The following is a 16,997-nucleotide window of genomic DNA, read 5'->3' as shown; positions in this document are numbered from 1 at the left end:
GATAATTTAGCACAGATCCTCCTTTTTTTTTTTTTTTCCCTCTAGAGTTGATAACTGAATCTAGGACACTGGGGCCCCAAGTAGTCCTCACTTGAAAAGCAATGAGGTTAGAGGCTATTTGGGTCTGTTTAAAATCCTTCCATGAAGGAACTGTTCTTTTTATAAAAAGAGATCCGGAGAGCTCTTTAAATTTCTTTGAAAAGTATTCTTGTAGTTATATATTTACAGTCGTGTAAACATAGAATTCTAGCTTTCTGTTGTGTTTAGTAAGCAGTTTAATGCAAATAATTTGGACACTTTGTACTGTGGTTAACCCACTCAACAATTTTTTAATATTTAACTGAAGGGACCTGACATTTGAAAGGAGATTTTGTTTATATCTGTCTTGCTCGATAATGCAGTAGATAATATTTTCAACAGCGAAAGGATATACTGTGTATTTTGCTTTTGTTGTGGTGCTGGTAATGACATCTAGCAACTTATTTAACAGTACTTGAGTGTCTCATCGACCTGCTCTCTGCTTCAGACTGCTGGAGTCATGTCCTGTAGTTTGCCTTGCCCTTGGACTAATACACATGTCCATTTATGATGAAGGATTCAGTGTCAGTATTGTCTGGTCTGCATGGAACAGATCAAAATCATCATAATTTGGTTAGGCTTTTTTTGTTCTTTTCATTACTGTAGGGAGTAACTCTTTCCCAAGAATTAAGGATATCACCATAGCAGATAATACAGGGATTGTAGGAATTAGTAATGAATTGTATGAGTTAATATGAATTAGTAATGAATAAATGTAGGCAGCAATTTACAGGGTTTTTAACAACCCAGCTGTACTTCTGGATAGATTTCTGAACACTCTGTGGTGAGGAAATGTTTGAATGTTTTAAGAAAGGGTCTGATATGTGTGGGAAAGATTGAGTGGCAGCATAAGGAGGATTCCTGGAGAAAGAAAATACACAAACTTGTCTCAAAAAGCTTATATCCACTAGGTTGATATTTTTAAGGGGAGTTTAAAAAGAGATGTAGTTTGCACCACATTTATATTCTAAAATTTTCCTGCTCGAGTGCTTCAGCTACATGCCTGCAGGTGCCAAGAATGGAATAGTTTTCTCCATTCAAGCCTGAATTGGAGCAGTAAACGTTTTTCAAATTTAACTAATGTTTGCATAAAAACTAGTTCAAACACTTATCCTAATGTAAAACTACTATTTTACAAGAAGAACTCTTTGTGAGACAGGAGAGGAAGCTCTGCTGTGTTCTTTGATTATTAGCTTGTGTAATTTTTAGCTGCTTATTTTTCTGAGCTTTTTAAATTCTGTGACAGCGCACATCAAGACAAACACTGTTCTTGAAACCACGTTACTGAGCAAGGGCTATGATGAGGGGAGTTCATTCACTAGAGCTGCTGGTGACTTGCTGTATCTTTGTGTGCATGGAAATGTTTTAAATTCTACATGGAATGAATTAAAGTTTATTTTTTCCTATACAGTAACAGAAATGTTGGTGAATGTTTTGAGCATTTGCTCTGATGATGAACTGATGACAGAGGGAGAAGATCAATTTGACGGTAGGGATTATTACTTTAAGATATATAAATCTTCTTAATGGTAATACCTTGTGAACAATAGTTAACTTAGACTGGTGTAATATTGCCTGGAGTTTGAAGAAAATTGCCTTCAAATTTTTCTTTAGATAATGATGCTTTGGGGAGCCAGAGAAGGGAATTGTGTTTGTGATCAAGAAGCAGTAATGGCAACCTTTGCGAATATTCATATTTGATTTCTATTTAAAACAAACTTTTTGTGGAAAATGCTCAGAATTTCTTGGCACTTAACATTTGAAACATACTAACTTACCTTACTAATATATAGAATAAATTTATTATAAGACATTAAATTTTTTAATGATTGCTTTTCAATAAAGAGTTGATGTAGGTAAAAGTCAGATACAATATTTTTTTATGGCAAAGCAGTATAAAGTATGAAATGCAAGTTTATCTTGGTGTTTGAGTTTAAAGCATGAAAGTTAAAGGACAACCTGTATATGTACCTTTGTGCATTATATAATTTGGTTTTGTGTACTGAATTATAACATCTTTCTGTCTCTTAAACTGCGATACAGTAGGTTAAGGAGGTGTTTGTAGCATGATGATTAAGAAGCAAAATTAACATAAAGACCTAGTGTATCATGCTTTGTTGGTTTTTTTACAGTAGCGCTTAATGTCACACCTAAAAGTTTCTCAGACTTGCTTCATTTTATCTAGCAACAGAACTGATCTTGTGAATTTTTTGTTGGTGGAGGAGGAGGAAGGGAAATTTCAGCAGCCTTTGAGGAACATTGAAGTATCATGTATAAAGATATTAGATACACGTTTGATAACTCCTGTGTGCAAATTGGATAGCAGAGTGGTGTTGTGCTAAGCAGCTCTGTGTTTTACTTTGGAATGCATTGGTTCTGAGCCCCTTGAACTTTGCTGTCATTTAGATTGTTGTCAGAAATGTGAAAACTTTAAAAAAGTCTCAAATGTGATCCTGCAAACAGTCAATTTCTGGTTTTTATTCAAGTAATCCTGCTAAATTGAACATAAAGCAATTACACAAAGCAGTTGTAGAGCAGGGTTAGGTGGTATTCTGAGGTGTTAGGATTTATGTTTGCAAGAATAGTTGGTCGTCAAATGATTGCATATGCCCTGTCTGTAGTACAGTAGTTGCAGTTTCCTAATTTGAATTATTTTATTCTTCTGTCTCTTTTAACAATTTCTTTGCTTGATGCATCTCTTATGCCACCTAGGTACTGTCTACGCTTTATCTTTCTATGTGAATGGATTTTTTTTAACTGTTGGCTTTCAAGTTTCCACTTGTTTATCATCAAATTTTAAAATGTACTCAACAATTCCACTTCTTGTTTGATGAATGCATTTTTAAGTGTTGCAGTTTTCCATTTTATTTTTTTCACATTTCTTCTCCATTCCTTCTTTATTACCACTGCCAAGTTAAATATCTTTATTTTTTTTTGTCTCACTCACCTTTTTCTCCATCGTTCACTTCCTTTTTTTCTGGACTCTCCATCTGAAGAGCGACTCATATATGGCAATAAAAAAGGTACAGACCAGACAGAGTAGGAATGTTTTGAAATATGACTTCACAGAACCTGACAGTACACGTATTAATGAGAAAATATCTTTCTGTTGAGAGACTTATGTAGTATTTTATGATTATTAACCTTTTTTATGGGATGTTTCTAAAGACTTGTGTATTTTGTTATCAGAAGTCATATTCCAAGACATCTGTCTTTCTGTGCATGAATTTTTTTCCTCCTTTCTTCCATTCCTTTTTTTTGTAGAATTTCATTCTTTTACCTATTTCTAAAATTTTATCTTTGGTCCTGCATGTGTAGGGAGCTTTCAGTTGTCTGTCTTGCTCTTTAATACTTTCCTCATGAGCTGTTTTTTTAAGGTTGTGCATGGAATGTGTTTATACAATGTTCCAAAAACTGGTTTGTGTAGTACTTTTAGTTTCCTTAACTGAGATGTCAAAAAGGTCCTTTTTGATGCGTGTGCTATTTTGAAGATTCAAAATGTAAAAAGAAGCCTAATAACTTAAATTCATGTCTGTCACCTGTTTTTCGGAAATCCCAGGGTAGATAGTTTTGTACAGAGAAATTCTTTTGGCCATTACTTACCTAATAATCAGTTTGTTCTCTTTGCAAATTTGTCAGTTTCAGAGAATATTTCTAATACTTGGGAATACATCAGATTATAGACATGTTTCCAGAGGTTATGTGAATTCTTTGAGGCATAATAGTATCAGCGTTCCAGCATTTGTTTCTTGTGCCGGCATTGGGAAAAGGAAATGGAAGAGTTCTTTGTCATATCTCCTCTAATCTAGGGTGTAATCAAGACATTCTGCAAGCCATGTCTTCTTACTGTCTTCTCTGAAGTAACCAGGATTCAGTGGCCACATTAGTTCAGTGCTGCAGCCTGGAGTAATGCATTTGGCCTTTTGCCTTGGCTGTGTTGATTCTGGAGGGCTGGGGCAATGAGAGATCATGGTGAAAAAAAACAAACAAAAAACCTAAACGAAACCAAAACCAAAGCATCTAAGCTGCCCAAAAGCAGCCTTTCTCCTTTTAAGGCATAGGGACCTTCCAGAGTTAGATACAGACACTAGCACTGCCCGAAGTCTTTCCAGCCTGCACGTTGCAGCTCGGCATCAGTGAGGCCTGTAAATAGGTGTAGGTAGGAACAAAATTGAGGGACCTACAGGTAAAGATTAATGGTTCCTTATTTAGCCCTGACCTTTTCAAAAACACTGAGAGAGTCACCTTCTCATTCTAGATTCTCAAGCTGCTACTCGATAGTATTTAAAGAGAGGAAGTAAAAACTTCTAGAACTTCAAAAGTTCAAATTTTAAGGAAATTATTTGCAGTGAAAGTTGAATGTTTCAGCCTATCCTACTCAAAGTTTTTCCTGAGCCACCTGTTTTGTCCTTTTTTTAGTTTGATGTCTTCAGTTTGTTAAAAGTTTTAACTTTGTCTGTTAAAAAACTGTACTCAGTAGTTCCTGGTTTTATTTCATTTTGTTTAAATGGATTGGCAGATACTTGTCATACCCTAAGATTCTTCCACTGTGGTCGTCCAAAGGTTGTCTCTTGCTCCCTTTTTTCTTTGTCACTACTACATGTTTTCCATCTTGTGTGGTTTTGTTGTTGTTTGACCTTATATACTTTATCTTTTGTAATTTATTTGGTTTGGTGTTTGGGGTGGGGAGGCTACCCATTCTTATGGACAGAAGGCCTTGCGTTGTTGCAGCTGTGGTCTGAGAAGTGTGACTGTTGTGTTGGAGTGTGTGTCCTCTTTGGGAGGCTCCATACTAGTGAGCAGGGATAGAAAAAAGCTTCTTCCACAGCTCCCTTTTTTTGAATGTGAGCAGGTGAATTTGTGGATATGCAGCTCTCCTGTGCCCACTTCTGTGATCCTCTCTTTTACATTCTTGCAAATTAATATAAATTAATAAATTTATATAGATATATAAATTAATAAAAAAATTAAAACATTGCAACTTTTTATTGAGTACCTTTGTCCTGGAACTGAACAACACTGACATATGGAAGATCTGGAATACCTAACAGAGCTGTCTGACTGTTCCCTTTTGGTCCCCGTAGTTGAATTCACAGTAGGACTGAGTTACGGTTAGCTCGGTGTCATTAACATTCTCCTTTCTCAATGGCTAAGGAGAAATAAGGATTTTGATTTTGATACCTCCTCATCTGCCTTTACTGTTTTAGTGAAATTGAGAAGTCGGCAAAGGGAAAGGAAGATCCAAGGGCAAAGATGACCCTGTGAAATTACCTCAGCTGGTTAGAACCTGGTGCTAATAATGCCAGTGTTGTGGGTTTGATCCCTGTATGGGCCATTCACTTAAGAATTGACTTGACCCTTGTTGGGTCCCTTCCAACTCAGAATATTCTGTGATTCTCTGACTTTCATACATTGAAACAAAACAGCAACATTTAGTGTTGGAGAAAAGAGTTTTGCTTTCATGTCAAGGCAAGCAAAGGTGGCTCTCCTTCCCAATTGCAAACCTCCTTTCAGAGTTTTGTCTTCACTCTTGTCTGTCACAAATGGTAGCACTCTGCCCTATGGAATATGCAGTGTTTACTCCAGGTCTTTTGGTATTTGTAATTTCTGCAAATGATGCAAGCCTAAGATGATGTGGAACATAGACTTAGGTGGTAAGGGAGGTACCAGTGCAATTCTTTACCATTTTATTTTTCCTTTTTTTTTTTTGGTGGAGTTTTCTTTTGGGTAGTTGACATAAAAACAAGGAAACAACTGTTTTCTCTCAGACAGCTGTGTAATAATTAGAAAATGTTTATTTTTTGTGGCTTTAATATCTCTTTGGCTTCTATATTGGGCTGCATGCCTACATCTTGATATATACAGATGTCAGTACTAAGAATTTAAACTGTAAAATTTAGGCAAATGAGTTACAATAGTTACTACAGTGTAATGATGGTAATTTAGATGCTTAGTAGCTTTGGGAGATCACTGTGAACATCCTAAGGTTTTTTGTGTGTGTTTCATGGACGCAGAGGTGATGGTGGTTTTGATGGCGTTCTGAAGCCGTCATTTAATAACTTCGTGCCCTTAAGTGTTTGGGTACTGACCTCCTGTGACGAGTACTGAACTTAAACGGTTGTGTTGAGTTTGATGCACTTTAAAATGGTGATCCTCGAAATAGTCATGAGCTTGAGACTCTTTTCTTATTCCATTGAAAGTAGGTACAGCTGCCGCACGGAAAGAAATAATCAGAAACAAAATTCGTGCAATCGGCAAGATGGCGAGAGTCTTCTCTGTTCTCAGGTACTTGCATGACTTCTGCATTCCTGAAACCCTCTTATGTATGTCAGATAAACATCTCTGTTTCAGAATAATGGATGCCAGACATTTTTCAGGGAGATCACTGTGCATCAGCATCTTGTTTGGCATATTTGTGCAGCCCATTAAAGTTGGTACTTTTGGTTAAAGAATATTTTTGAGTTATATTTGAGACATGTTTGAAGAAATTAGAGAACACGATCTTTAGTTTATGCATTGTTTACACATTGTTGGTCCAGATGCTATGAGTGTTGGAAAGGTAATACCAAAATAGAGATTGAAATCAAAGGTGTAATAGAGGAGGTCAGGACTGGCTCTGAAAATTTCTGGCATACCAGAAATTTGAGGACTAGAGGGTTTCTGTTTATTTGCTTTCAGATATTTAAAAAATACTATTTTCTTGTACTTCTTTAAATATTGAGATTTCATGATCATATTTACCCAAAACGTATAATTTTTCCACAGACCATAATTGCTCAAATAGGGATAATTCTTTAAAGTTGTTATTTCCTGAAGTATAGACACTTTGAACAATATTGGGGATTGTTTTATGGTACTGAGATACATTCAGTACCTCTTTAGGCATTCAGTGCTAATTTCAAAGCTAATGAGCCTGCATGTGAATAATTGCTCAGAATTTGGTTCAGAAGTAGTCAGCATTTATAACTCGTAGGCAGAGGAAAGACTGGTATGGAATAGAATTATTTTCCCCTTTTTAGTTGTTTGAATTTGAATTTACATTCAGTCTTGACATGCCTAAAACACAGCAAAAATAGTCTCTCCCTCTCCCCGTCCATTATTTTACTTCAATGCAAGTTTTCATGCACAGATATTTAAGGTTTTGTTGTTGTTTTTTCTCCCACCAGGGAGGAGAGTGAAAGTGTGCTGACACTCAAGGGTTTGACTCCCACTGGAATGTTACCTAGTGGAGTGTTGGCTGGAGGACGACAGACCCTGCAAAGTGGTAATGATGTTATGCAACTTGCTGTGCCTCAGATGGACTGGGGCACATCTCACTCTTTTGCTAACACCACACATAATGCATGCAGGGAATTTCTTATGCTTTTCAGTTCTTGTCTTAGCGGCTGATACAAGCATAGTGTTATGTGTTAATCAGGCAATGTGAAATGGATACTTAACCAGGGTATAAAACTAAAAGCAAATTAGTTCAGCAGTGCCAGGCCACATTTTTCAGACTCGGAGCTTCCTTAGTGTACAATTTTTCAGGTGGGATGACCTTATAGATCTGGTATTGAGGCATTTGATCCTTACAGATAAGAAAATGGCAGTGTAATTTTGCATCATTACTTGTTTGCTCTCCATTAAAATGGTTTTATTAAAGTTGTGTTAGTATTTTCATTGACAATGTCAAATACTTGTTGATATTAATATTAACAAACAGCTGCAGGCTGCATAGTTCCATATTACACTCCATTGACAGATTGGAATGTGCTACGTTTTGTACCCTGGTAATTAATGCCAAAGTTTGTTCTCTGTGTTGTTTGTCAAATGTTCTATGTATAATTGACCTCCCTGAATTGTCCTTGTAACATGCTGTTTCCTTCCTCTGCAGATGTAGCTGCTTTCTTAGATCTGTCTGTCTCTCTCTAGGTATAGATGTATGTCTGTATAAGTGTTAAAATTAAACCACTATCCCAGACACTTGTCTGTCTCCTGATGTAGAAGCAATGTTGTAGCACCTTGTTTTTGAGGTTTGCTGCATTTGCTGCTGCACATTGTCTGTGCATTTGAAACAATAATGTACTTGAAAAATATTCAGCAATTGTTATAAAATCAGTTGAGAATAAAGGGATTGAATTTAAAACTTGTAAATAAATCAAAATAAAAGGGTGTTATTAAGTGTGCATATATTTTTTTGCATGAAAATAAAAAGAACTCTATACAAAATATACCTGTAATCTGGCTCATTGAATATTTTGTAAAAGGTTTTTCTTCTTTTTTTAGTTTGTTGAATCATTGGATCATATTTTTCACAAGGCCCATAAATGATTAACCAGGCTTAGGGAGAATGCTATGAGATTATACCAAGTGTATTAGAAGAATGAAGTCCACGTTTCTGTTCACAGTGGTGGATAACTAAAATATACCAGTCTGAAACTGGACTTCATATCAGCAGCACTCTTAACATAAATTATTCAGAGACTTTTTATTGACCATCCTCAGGCTTTACTAGAAAGTATAAGACTGTTGTATGGGACTGCTGAATTTTATAACTATTGTGATATATGAATACCATTTTTTACACAATCTATTTTCCAAGAGTAGCTGCTTTTCTCATTTTGTGATTTAGACTGTTTACTTGAATTTTTTAAATTTTCTATGTAGTTTTTTTAAAGCCTTTCACTACATTTTCTATTAAATTATCAAAGCTGGTTTTAATAGCTTTGAAGCACAAATGTCACATTCTAAATCATTTTTCAGTGGACATATAATGTCTACAAGTAAGTTTATATGTCCAGTGTATGTATGTGATTGTTTTGTGAATGTCTATAACAAGAAATGGTGTATGTTTCCTAGTCCATTCAACTATTCCAGAAGCATATGTTCTAGCTTTAATTTTCATTGTTTAATAGGATACTTTATTATGCTTAAAAAATGAGTCTGCATTCCTCTCATTTAACAGATTTTTATGCATGTTGCATTACAAATATCAGAGAGGATCAAACTGACTAGAAAATTTTTTAAACATAAAACATGTGACTTTCTACCATTACTGAAAATGTGGGACATTTGGAAAGTATGCAAAATGCGTTTTGGATTTTTGTGGGTGTGTTTTTTCCTGACTAGAACTTTTGATGGCAATATTCCTGGATGCACGACATTAATATACCTCATTTATTTAGTCATGTCGATTGTTCAAAATAAATCATGCCAACTGTTAGTTCTTCTTAAACTGAAGTAACTTCTCTTTACTGATAAGCATGTTATTGTTTCAGTCTTTAAAAAGTAGTTTTCAAATTATAATGCTCAATTGCGAAGCTAGAAGTAAACCAAAAATAAAATAAAGCTTCACTAATTGATACTTTTCTAAACCATCATAATATCAGAGAATTTATATTGGCAAAAATAGTCACTGATAGTATAGTAGGATTTCTTACTACAAATACTTAATTACTCTTTGAAGTATCTTGTTGATCAGTACACTATCAATAATTTAAACTAGTCTAGATTTGCAAAAATAATAGAACATGATATTAATTGAAGTAATTTTTTTATTCTGTTCTTTTGTTTCTTTAAAAATACACAGAATTGACCAGTATGTTTTCCTGGTTTCAGTCTTCAAAATGCTAATTTTTCAATGGCACATTGAGAAAAGCTCTATTTGTGCTGGTTGCTATTAAATCTATAGGAAGCTTTGAAAGTTATAAGAAATTGGAGTATATATCTACATTTCTCTAGAGAGCTGGGCTGAAAATTTTTTATCAGGGCAAATAGATGTATGGAAGTCACCATTAAGGTAATGCATCTGCAACTTCTGCATGTACACCTATTATAGTTCCTAATGTCAGTAACATATTCTGTACTAGAGCTCAGTAAATGCCACTGTTCCTTCAGGAGTTTGTTCAACCCAGCTGCTGTGTCCCGTGAGCTGCTGGCCCTGCTCAGAGGATGGAGCCTGTTGGCACTGACACTGCAGAGGAGGGTGCCCACAACACAACTCCCGTGAGGGCAGTGCCTGAGCAGATTCCTACTGCAAAACAGAGCAGCCTGAGGGAGAATTGCAATTGGGAACTGTAGGGAAGAGGTCAAACAAAGACAAGTCAGTTGAAAAAGATAATTTTGGAAAAAAGTGCAAACCTGCATCCTATAGAAGAAGTCAAAGTAAGAATTTTTTTGTTTTTCATAAATATATGGGTATATTTTTGAAAAACGAATCATAAGTTACTTTTAGATAGCTTTAATGTACTAGGATAAAAACAGACCTTGGGAAATCATGGCCTTTGTATGTTTCTAAAATTTTTTAGTGTAGATTTTTTTTTTATTTTATTTATGTTGCTTGCATTATAGTAGCTGAAATATTAAAGACCATATTTAAGTACTGTTATTTAAAGTAACATCTCCTAGTGACTTATTCTCTGAACTGAATTTGATAAAATTATTTTCCAAATTGAGTCAATATCTTTTAAAAAGTTACAAAACACCTAAAGCTTTATTCTGCAACATATTAAATGCAAGCCTAAATTAAAAATTGTAAGTACTTCCATGGAAATCAGTTGAACTACCCAAACACTTGTCTTTCATTTCTGCCTCTGCTGTTAGTCAGGGAGCAGTAAGATAGTTTTTTGGTTTTATGTTGAAAATTGGCAAGGATTTTCTGTTGGATCCATCCCTTAAGTAAAGCAGGGGGAGACCTGAAATTGAGGATGGAAATGCTACTGAAACCTGTTGCTTAAAATTTGCTCTCAATTGAGAATTTTTAGAGCAAAGACTTCAGAATTGCCTGTTAATATGATCCAGTATTTGTTTGAGGTTTATCAAGGTTTACAAAGAATGTAGTTTTAATTTCCATGTACCTGCAAAAGAGAATCCAACAAAATTGTTTTCCAAATTGATTCTTTGCAGTGTGGGGTTTTTTTAAGTGTCTGCATTTTCCAGTCAGTTTGTTCTTTTATGTCAAGTTGAAAATTATCTTTTTCTTAACTGTGATGTATATTCCAAGGTCTTTTTGGAATAATAATACTACAAGTAGAGTGAAATAGGAGTAAATTTTGAAATTTGTATTTATGACCAAGCTACATAATTTGCAGAGATAAATCAGTATTGGTGATCTTTTCAGGAAAAGATTGAAAACAAAGACTTCACAGGTAACAGGAAATGGTGGAAAGAGGTGGTCTTTTTACATAGTTTTTGTATTTGTATGGCAAATTGATTATAGCATGAAATTATTTATTTGGTGACTTTCTAAAATAATTCTTACATTTATTTTTACAAACTGAGAAGGTTTCCTTAATCTAAACATAAATAACTATCTATTCAAGTGGCTTTTTGATTTAATTCTGGAATTGCCCTTGTCTCTGTAGATTTAAGTGCAGGAGTTTTTCAGGGTTTTTCTTTTTTGTGTTCCATGGGAAGTGCAGTATGTGCAAGTCAAAATGCTGCATTACCCTTAAATATTCCACATTATTTTAGTAGCACTTAATGCAAGTATCCAATTTTTTTTTTGTTTATCTCAGTGGAAATTACAATCTTATGCAACAGTGAGCCTGAAGTATAGTGTAGGCAATTCATACATAACAACATAATGTAGGCATAGTGTAGGTGATTTGAATGTTGTGTCTAGGTTTTGTTGGATAGAAAATAAGAAGTAATAAACTTAATTCTCTTTAAAGAATTCTATTCTGACCTAATGCCATATTTTCTTATATAGGTATTTTCCCCAGCATTTGCTTGAATACTCTGTTATGATTTTTGTTGTTAACAGTATGTATCAAGCACTACACAAGTAGGTTTACCACTATATATGCTATTTTTTTGTTAATATTTCTGAAATTATGGTATTAGAGGCATGGCAAATAGTAGGGGAGGTAAAAAGTTGTTACTGTTATTGAAACTTAGCTACAGTTAAGGGTGCAATAACAATAACCTTATGTTTAAGCTTGACGTCTAGAGCAAAAACTATAAGGAAAGATCTCACAAGAAATTACAGCAGATGTCCTGGTTATTTAGTTTGAAAAACAGCTAGTAAGATAGATTTTTTTCATATTCACATTAATTCATCCACCAAGACTATGTTAAATCCAGACCTCTTCCTGATTTAGACTTTGTTGTTGATTCATCTAAACAATTTACAAGCCTTTGTAAATACGCCTTGCTAGATTTGTCTTTCATGGCTTAAATTTCACAGATCAGTTCTCAGAGATGCCCATTTTAGCTTAAAATATGGTGAGGAATTGAAGTACTAGTTAAACTTTAGGGAGCTAAAGATAAAAATAACTTCTTATTATTAGAATGTTGCTAGTTTATTTTTGTAGGGTCATTCCTAGTAATTTAGTGAAGCTCAGTAATGCATTTTAATCTTCAGAAACAAGCTCAAATAGATTTTTAGTATTTTTTTAAATCATAGCACAACTTTAACATCAGCTGAAATTTTCTCTTGGTTTCCTAAAAAAACTCAGAATTTACAACCAAAACTTACAGAAATGTGCAGTTAATAGCATCATTTAATTAGTGTTACTTTGATAGACTTTTAGTTAATAAACTGTACTAGTTAAAATTTAGGAGAAATTTCACTTAAAAACAACCCCCCCAAACCCTTAATTGTCATTTTAACTAATTGTAATCTAATCTGGCGTAGCATACTATATTAAATTGATCATTGCCTTTTCTGCTATGCGATATTACACTCTTCATCTTTCTCATTCATTTTGCATGCATCTGCTCACTTCTGTACAGCCACTGTAGAGGCAATTGAGGCTGAAAAAGGTATGATCAGAGTCTTTGCCCTTGGCAGAGATCTGTGGTGTCTGGGAGGGAATTCAAAAGTACTCTGTGTGGGTGTGTTTTATTTTCAACTTGCACAAGCAGAGATGAATCAACTGCATTGATTCATCCCTTTTACATGTAACATTCATTTCTGGCTTTAGGATGATGATTATCTTTAATATTTTAGGGAAATTCTTGGGGTTTTTTTGATCTCTTTTTGTTTGTTTTTTTTATACAAAATATGCAGTAGGTTTTTGTATAGTAGCATGTTGTGATACGTGGTGTTGTCTTGAAGTCCTTAAAAATGGTAGTGTTTAGTGGTTTTTTTCTGCATTCAATTGCAAGGTTTTGTTTGATTGTGGGGAGGGGATGTTATATGTGGAAGGAGGGTTGTTTATGCATGCCTTTTCTCATAAAATCTCTTTAATGGCTTTGAACATATCTTTTTTAACTTTCCGTGGCACATCTGGTAGTGCAAGATGTATAAATATGGTTTTTTCTATAGATTTCGAATATAATTTGTTGATCAAATTTATTTCCAGTGTATGTCCCAGACTGCCAGTATAAGACTTATTAAATTCCATGGATTATCAGTGCTTCTGTGCTAAATAAGTTGTATATATGTTATATACATCTTCTGTTAGTGGTATTGAGCAAAATGCCACCAAATTGTTTGGTGTTCAGAGTATTCAGCTTCAGATTGTGTGTTTTCAGAGAGACTGTACTTCCCTCTTGCTCAGTATTCAATGAAGTGAATGACAAACAGCATAGCAGTTGAGAGAGCTGCCTTTGGGGGTTTTCAGATTTAGTTGCAAAGCACCATTTAATGACTCTATTCTTTGTTTTTTTAATTAAGGAAGTCAGATCTCCAAAAATATAAACAAGTGCCATATTCTGTTCTCACACACACCTGCAAGAGGTCCTGTTGTTGTGAGTGGAAAGCTGTATTTAAATATCCAAAGAATTATTTCATCCCAAAGACTTCTGTTTTATTATGTGGTCAGCCATTTTCAAGTGTAAATTCAACTACAGACCTCATTCATTAAAATAATCAGTAGCAAAATAATACCTATTTTCTATACTTAATTTTAAATACATTTGTATTTAAATGATACCATTGTTGAACCACAGTGCTAATTTGGTGATTGTGGTTGTGTCCATTTCCATCATCCACATGATTAGCACAGTGTGAACCACATCCTGCAGTTTTGCCTGCATGAAAACTACAGGATCAGGCCATCGGTGCGTGTGCAGGATGTAAATCTGCTACTACTTTTGTAACCCTTTGCTGCTTTGCCTCCACTGCACTTGCTGTGCTGCTTAGATCTTACTGACATTGCCCCAGAGAGAAGGGGGATGTTAAGAGAAGCCCACAGTGCTGGGCAGCAAAAGCAGTTGGCGTTGATAGCTGGCCCCGCCAGGGACACGCAGAAGCAATCAAGGGAGCTTAAACCCCTTGATTCCTACTTGCAGAATATTTGCCATACTTTGTTCTTTTTGTAACAAACTCAAATCGTGAGTGCCGTGAACAGTTCAGGAAAGCAGGTTAGAGAAGCTTTTAGTAATACAGTTGCAGAGCCATAAGTTTCTTTGGCTGATTTCTTACCCGTTTTTAAACATCATTTGTTAGAAAAAGTATATGCTTTCAACTTATTTTTCCATTACTGACATATCAAATTTGCATTTTGTTAAGCAATACGAGGATTCTCTCCGCAACATAAAATCTGCAGTTTTGAAGAAGCAAAAGGTTTGGATAGGATCAATGAGAGAATGCCACCAAGAAAAGATGCTCTTCAGCAAGATGGTATTAATACTATAAACACAACAAATGCCAATGGAAACAATGGAACTGGCAACAACAATGCACAGTGACCACGTCAGCTTCTGGTTTACTCACTCATGTCTTGCCTGAGAATTCCTAGATTACTGCTTTTTGATGTGACAACAAGTGAAATAGGGGGATCACTTGAAGTGACTACTTAATACGAGGTGAAAAACCATCTGACTTGATCCCACTGAAGAGAGACCATCATGCTTTTGAGACAACAGCCCCTCTCTTACACGGTGACCCAACCTCCTGGGAGCGTGCCTCACCTCTGTACACAAATGTCCATCACTGGCTGCTGGAGCTTCAGAAGAGATCTGGCGAAAGAATCGGGCTGTTCTCACTAAAGCACACCTAGACTAGCATCTTATGCTTATCGTTGTCAACACTTTTAAGTTTACAAATGGGATTTTTCTTTCAGTAGAGGTAGTTTGTTTGTTTGTTTTTTTAAAATCAGACTTTCAAATACAACCCTAAGAGCTAACTATTTATTAATGGACATCAGTTTCATGAAATGTCTTTAAAATTATAGATTAGAATGGTCTTAAAATATCTGAGGCTGCAAAAACTGTATTTTAAATACACAGAAAAAAATGCCAAAAAAAATCTCAGTTGGTCATTCTGTAAAATGCTGACCTCAGGTTTACTCCTTAGATGTTGCTAATTCTATATTGTATTCACTGTATTTTTTAGTTACAGCTTATCAGAAGATTTCTATGTAGGAATGTTTATTACTTGAACACAGATTTAAAAAATATTTAATTTAGAAACTTTTTTGCCCAGCTTTTTCAAGACTCTTCCCCACCTTGAATTTAAAAAAAAAAAATTATATATACTAATTTTAAAAGTAAAAAAAAAAAAGGAAGTGTTAATTTTAAGGTACTTTTAATTGAACTTTGTACATTGTTTAAGTAAATTTTGATTCATATCAAGTCTGTAAAGCTTGGCATTGTATTTTGTGTATGCATGTTTTCATTTTGCAAATATTTAATATATAGACCTATGATGTACATCTATAGGTTACCTAGATGTTATGGGTACTTTTAGTTTATTGTGAGTATTATGGTTGCATAAATAGCTAATAATCACTGGGCTGAATAGCTGCAAGCTTTTTATTATTTTTAAATCTGTAAAGGAAACTGAAACTGTATTGGACATACTTTTTGTTTAAGCAAAGCAGTGCGTAAGCAATTGCTCTGTTCAACTGCTAAGGCATTAGTGAAAGTGTAAACTTGAGACTGCATGTATTTTGGTATCTACAGGACTGCTTGGTTAAAATAAAAATTGAAGCCCTGTGCTAATTTGTTCACAAATAATGGACTGTACTGATTGCCAGTGTACTTTGTTATATATTTTGACATTTGCTACATGTTCTTCTCATCCCCTGGAACACGACTTGAAACTTATGTCACTAGAGTTCATCTCCCTTTTTTTTTTCTTGGTTTGCCATAAAATACAATCTGTACATACCCCTAAGTTGGAAATTTTATGCATGTTCTGAACTATTCAAGTATTTTATAAACAGTAGCACACAATAAATTTTGTGCATGGGCTGCGGCTCCTATCATTGTGTATTGGTTTTATTTGGCATATATAGGTCTGACCTTGAAAATTATTGAGATATAGGCTGCAATATTTATTTGAAAAAATAGCATAAAAGGTCAGACTTAGCTTGCAGACAATTAGTTGAATGTAAACATTATTTAATTTAAACTGTGTTCCTGCTTCTTTTTTTTTTTGCTTTTGGGTTCTCTCTGATAGATACTTTGTGTCTGCTAAGCCAGACGTCCACTGTTGGTTTGTACAAGCTTGTCGGAGCAGGGTTAGTTGATTCTAGAAAGGCTCTTAGGCATAGCTGTGTTTTGTGTGTTGGTTTGAACTGAACATTCAACACTACTGAAGTGTGTTGGGGCAGCTTTTTGGGCAGAGGGGAGAACAGTTTGTCTTGACAGTTGGTACAGATACATTAATTAGTCTTTTTGGCATATTCTTTTTAAAAAAAGGACAAGTTGCTCATCAGGATGCAAATTAAGATAAAAGGTAAAAATAAGTGGCACACTGTTGTTAAGGGAGTTTTAATTTTTGATTTTACTTTATTGCAGATGCATTCTAATTGGAGACTCTTCTCAAAGTTTGAGTGCAGAAGATAAAGTTAAATATGGTAAGTTTTTTGGCTTTTTTTATTAAGTGCTCCCATACACACATACCTGTGAGCTGTGCAGTCTGCATATGATGTCGTATTAGAGCAGAACAAAAACCTGTTACTAAGTAGGACTGAAATTTTACATGATGAACATGATGATGGTACCTTTCTCCTTCTGAGCACTAGTGGAAAATGTCTCAACCTCTT

At 34.8% G+C, this 16,997-nt stretch overlaps 1 protein-coding gene across 10 annotated transcripts in view; it reads left to right on the top strand.

Moving 5' to 3' along the window:
- Positions 1-16,997, top strand: part of PPP3CB (protein phosphatase 3 catalytic subunit beta) — a 55,851-nt gene that overhangs the window by 24,980 nt on the left and 13,874 nt on the right. For 3 of the 10 annotated variants that reach the window (XR_004358199.1, XR_004358198.1, XM_032694269.1), the window contains exons 10-14: positions 1,490-1,567; positions 3,075-3,101; positions 6,279-6,363; positions 7,245-7,342; positions 16,750-16,808. Coding sequence is in view for 8 of the 10 variants with exons in the window: in XM_032694269.1 (XP_032550160.1) it covers positions 1,490-1,567; positions 3,075-3,101; positions 6,279-6,363; positions 7,245-7,342; positions 16,750-16,760 (299 nt within the window). In the remaining 2 variants the exon portion in view is untranslated. Of the gene's footprint in view, positions 1-1,489; positions 1,568-3,074; positions 3,102-6,278; positions 6,364-7,244; positions 7,343-12,792; positions 12,823-14,515; positions 16,212-16,749; positions 16,809-16,997 lie in introns of those variants that run through there. The other 7 variants (XM_032694261.1, XM_032694268.1, XM_032694263.1 and 4 more) reach the window with 6 other exon arrangements.

Source organism: Chiroxiphia lanceolata, chromosome 8 (assembly GCF_009829145.1).
Source record: "Chiroxiphia lanceolata isolate bChiLan1 chromosome 8, bChiLan1.pri, whole genome shotgun sequence".
NCBI lineage: Eukaryota > Metazoa > Chordata > Aves > Passeriformes > Pipridae > Chiroxiphia > Chiroxiphia lanceolata.
The sequence above is the reverse complement of the archived record's forward strand: the minus strand, read 5'-3'. Positions and strand labels throughout refer to the sequence as shown.